A 4,521-nucleotide genomic window follows, 5' to 3' on the forward strand; every position below is an offset into this window, starting at 1 on the left:
TTTTCTGAGGCTTTATTGATTGCTTTGCGTTGTAAATGAATATTGTCATATAGTCATACTGCGTGAATATAACTTTCATGTATCGTTTCGTTTCTTGAATGTTTTCCTAACGGCCCGTTTGGTAACCGGCTATAAATGGTGTCAATTAGAATATATTTGTATGTAAATTTGCAAGTATTCATGAAAATTATTATGTACACCCGGGTGCACCGTGCACAAGGGTATTTTTATGTCAATTAGTGGTCTCCTTCACATTTTCTCCTAAAGTGAAAGGAGAAAATGTAAGAGGGTGCACGGTGCAACCGGGTGCATGTTATATGTTGCATGTTCTAATTCATGAAAATTATCTATTTTTCTTTATAAATTTTCATTACCATTCATTACCATTTGGAGAGTGGTATTAGGTGGAAATGCAAATATATGAAGAAAAACACCAAGTTTGAGAAAAAAAAGTTCATTACCATGACATCATGATGTTATTTTCCAATCTGTGGACTATGGACCATAGTGCACAGTGAGCATTGTGCATCATGTGCATTAAAAGAACACATGCGCATAAACAAAAGAATATGACACTGCGACAAAAGAACATGCGATATAATATTTCACTTTTTTGTTATAAAAAATAATATATTATTTCACTATTTATTAAAAATATATAAAAAAAATATCCATGTTCTTTTCACGTAACTAGATGTTCTTTTAATTATATATTAGTGTTCTTAAGGTGCATCATGCTCACTTTGCACCATGGTTCACCTTTTAAATTGCGTGTTATTTTCTTCTCAAATGAAACTTAGATTTATTCACATTTCCACCCTTTATTATCGGTTACCAAACGGATCGTAAGTGCATTTAAAGGATTTTTTCACTATATATTCTAGCTTTTTTAAATAGACTCATGCCCAGACGGTTTTAGACCCTTTTTTTTGGTTTGTAGTTATTCTTTGCTTTTGATTCATACTACATCCGTTTCAATACTACCTCCGTTTAAAAAATGTTCTTTACACTTTCAGTTTTAGTCTGTTTCATAATGTTGTTTATCCTTTGCTTTATTCTATTTTTGGACATAAAAATTGATTATCTTACCCTCTTACGGTCTTACCCAACAACATTTACAACTTTTCACTCACTTTCTCTTACACCCATCCACCTTTGTACCATCAACCATACTTTATCAATATTTTATTATATGCATTGACCTTTTTATACACTTTTCCTACTTTGCTTTTATAGTTTTATTGAACTCACACTGTTTGCAAAGCACATCAAACTTTGTTCCAGTTTTTGCTAAGCGTAAGCGAGTTGAGGTATTATAAGAATTATTGCTATAGAAAGTTGTAATTACCTGGTGTTTGGGCTCCCAATTGGATAACAATTGGGCCACTAAATTCAAAGCCCAATGGTTCAATACAACAACATCAAACGCACTTCAATTCAACATGGCTGGTCAGCCACCATAAAGGCCCAAGGCCCAATAGCAATAAATGACCTATGGGCATTTATTACACAAACACTATAAATAGGCCGCCAAATCTCACACCTCAAGGTACGTCCAATTTACTGCCTTAAGACTACTCTCTAGAGAACTTCTCTCTAGAATCCGAGCATTGTTCTTACTTAGGGATCGGAGGGGCTTTCCTCAGAAACACCCCCGAGGCTAGTGACTTTGTCATTGTGCAGGTGAATTCGGACACAACTCATTCAAGCAAGCGAGATCTTCAACACAAACCGAAAGGGCCTTCATACGAAGCCCATTGTTTCAACACCGGAACAATTTGGCGCCGTCTGTGGAGAAGAACCCTTCAAAGCCTTGAAAACATCAACCATCTTTTCTCTGAAAATGGATAACAACAATGATAATGACATGATAGTCCGCACAGATTCAGAATCTGAGGCGGAGGCGCAACCGCGGTCGGTAGCGAGGTCACAGCCAACCAGAGCTACGACCGCCACGATCGCAAGTCCCGCAATTCCCTCCCGGGAAGAACTCAACGCGGCCATGACCATCATGCAAAACTTCCTCTTCAACGAGAAGGAGCAGGGACTGGCCAACGACCGCCGAGAGGAAAGGAGAACTAGGCGACGGCTGAATATGCCGCACAATGAAGAGCTGAACGCTGAAGAGGTCTCCAGGCCCGAACGAGAGCTTCCTCCCATGACAGAAACTCACCTAACGTCGAGGTGGAGAGAAAGCACGTGGGACACCCAGAAAAGAGCTCAGCAACAGCCAGATTGGTTTGCAAGGCCATCGCCTACTCCATCAGCTCTCCAAAGCAAATCGACAACCCCTAACACTCGGATCCGAAGCTCGGTACTCAGCAGGTTGAGACCATCGGTTCACAGTAGGCTAGGTGAATCAAGCAGATCCACCGAACGACCCGTGGTCAGTAGTCGTTCGGCGAGGAAGAGAGACAGGAGGCATGATCGAACCCCTAGCCCCCGACGCACACCCGAGCGTTCCAACAACAGAACCTCGGCGAGTGAAGGCATCAAAGCAAGGCTCGGGAAAAGAATCATGACCCCAACGTCCTCCCCATTCACGGACGAGCTAATCATGGAGGAGATCCCAGAGGTTAGGCTGCCAGCGGATCTAACATACAACGGGACCACGGATCCGAGGGATCATGTCATCTCTTACGAGCAGCAAATGTTCCTAAATCCCTACTCTGAAGCTTGTTGGTGCAAGTACTTCCCAACCACGCTAACCGGAGTGGCGGGAGAATGGTTCAGATCGCTGCCGAAGGGATCGATCAAAACTTGGAAGAAATTGAAGAAAAGATTATGCGTACAGTTCGTGAGCAATAATTGCCCCGAATGAACTACCGCAGAACCGACCTCCATCCAACAAGAAAGAGACGAGAGTCTACGAGACTTCATGGCCAGATTCATGAAGTAATCAACCAACATCCCAAATCTGCAGCCGGACGTAGCAATCTTCGCTTTGAAGCACGCACTCCAGGAGGGGAAGTTCCGTGATAAACTGTCAATGAAGAACCCCTCCAAAATAGCTGACGTGCTCCAAATGGCAGATGCATTCATCAGAGCGGAAGAGTTCAACAAGGCCGCTGCAAGATTGAAAAGATCTGCGGATCCGAGGGACACAAGAACAAATCAGAGCAAGCCCGAGGGCAGCTCAAGAAAGGGGAAAGAGAAAGTGGGTGCAAGAGATGCGAGCCCGAAGAAAGACGGGAGAAAGGGTGAACTTCAACCCAAGTACACAAACTACACTCCACTCACTCTGCCCCGAAAAGAAATTTTCAGCCTCTAGAGGAACGACGATAAGTGGAAGCTACCAGGGAAGCCCAGGTCCAACCCAAATCGGAGAAACAATAACAAGTGGTGCGAGTTCCATGATGAGTTCGGCCATCACACCGAGGAATGCAACTCGCTGAAAGATAACATTGAGGACCTCGTCCGCCGAGGCTACCTAAAACAATACTTGTTAGACCGAAGGGAGGAAAAGGAAAAGGCCGCAAGCGGCAAGCCACAAGAGCAACCCCAAAAAAGGATCTACGAGGCCGCAGGGCAGAAGAAAAACGACATCCTAGTGGTGTTCGGAGGACAGAAGTCTGGCCACGCCAGCAAGAAGCACTTGAGGGCTCTCTCCCACCGAGTGAACTTCAGCGCCGTAGGAGATAGCCAACCCCATCCTCCGAACATGACCTTCACTGCCGACGATTGCCTCGGAATCCAGTACAAGCATGACGATCCCTTGGTCATGGATCTCAACAATCACAACGTGCACAAAGTGCTAGTTGACGGAGGAAGCGCCGTCAACATCATCTTCAGAAACTGCTTTGAGCAGTTGATCCTCGAGGAATCCGAGGAATCGCTAACAAAAGTCAGCTACCCCCTGATCGGATTCAAAGGATCCGCAGCGATTCCCCGAGAGAAGATCACCCTACCAGTCACGGTTGGCGAGGGTCAAGCAGCAAGAACCCTCCGAGACAAATTCATAGTGATGGATTGCGATTCAGTATACAATGTCATCATGGGACGAACCATGATCCACAAGATGCAAGCAATCCCATCCACGTACCATCAAATGATGATATATGTCTCGGACGCAGGCTTCGCCGAGCAAGTGGAGAACTTGCCACACCGCCATCCGAAAGCCGAGGCTAGGGGACGGCCCCAAAGATGAAGAAAAAAGAGATCCCTCAAGGGAGGAAAATGAGGTAAAAAGGAGAAGGGCAGGGACGAGCAGTCTGGTGAAACCCTCTCTCCCGAGCTAGATCGGAATGTCTGAATAGGCAAAGGCCTAAGCTCGGGACTCCGAATCGATTTGATCCAGCTGCTCAGGGATCACAAGGATATTTTTGCATGGTCGGCGGCTGACATGCCAGGGATAGACCCGAAAATGATATGCCACAAGCTGGATGTCAACGCCGAAGCCCGGCCAATCAAGTAGAAAAAGAGGAATTATTCCTCAGAGAAAAACAAAGCCATCGCCGAAGAGGTGAAAAAGCTGCAAGAGGCTGGATTCATCGAGCCATGCATGTACCCCAAGTGGTTGTC

The 4,521-nt window shown here is 45.1% G+C and overlaps 1 protein-coding gene across 1 annotated transcript; it reads left to right on the forward strand.

The window, feature by feature from the left end:
- Nucleotides 1-3,661: 3,661 nt before the first annotated feature.
- Nucleotides 3,662-4,147, forward strand: LOC130463000 (uncharacterized). The gene has a single exon (XM_056832011.1). It carries the CDS (start codon nt 3,662-3,664, stop codon nt 4,145-4,147), a length of 486 nt encoding a protein of 161 aa, XP_056687989.1.
- Nucleotides 4,148-4,521: the final 374 nt, after the last annotated feature.

This window comes from Spinacia oleracea, chromosome 6 (genome assembly GCF_020520425.1).
Source record: "Spinacia oleracea cultivar Varoflay chromosome 6, BTI_SOV_V1, whole genome shotgun sequence".
NCBI lineage: Eukaryota > Viridiplantae > Streptophyta > Magnoliopsida > Caryophyllales > Amaranthaceae > Spinacia > Spinacia oleracea.

What these genes read in the sequence shown, in the direction of transcription:
- LOC130463000 (XM_056832011.1), top strand. Translation starts at nt 3,662, where the DNA reads ATGACCTTCACTGCCGACGATTGCCTCGGAATCCAGTACAAGCATGAC.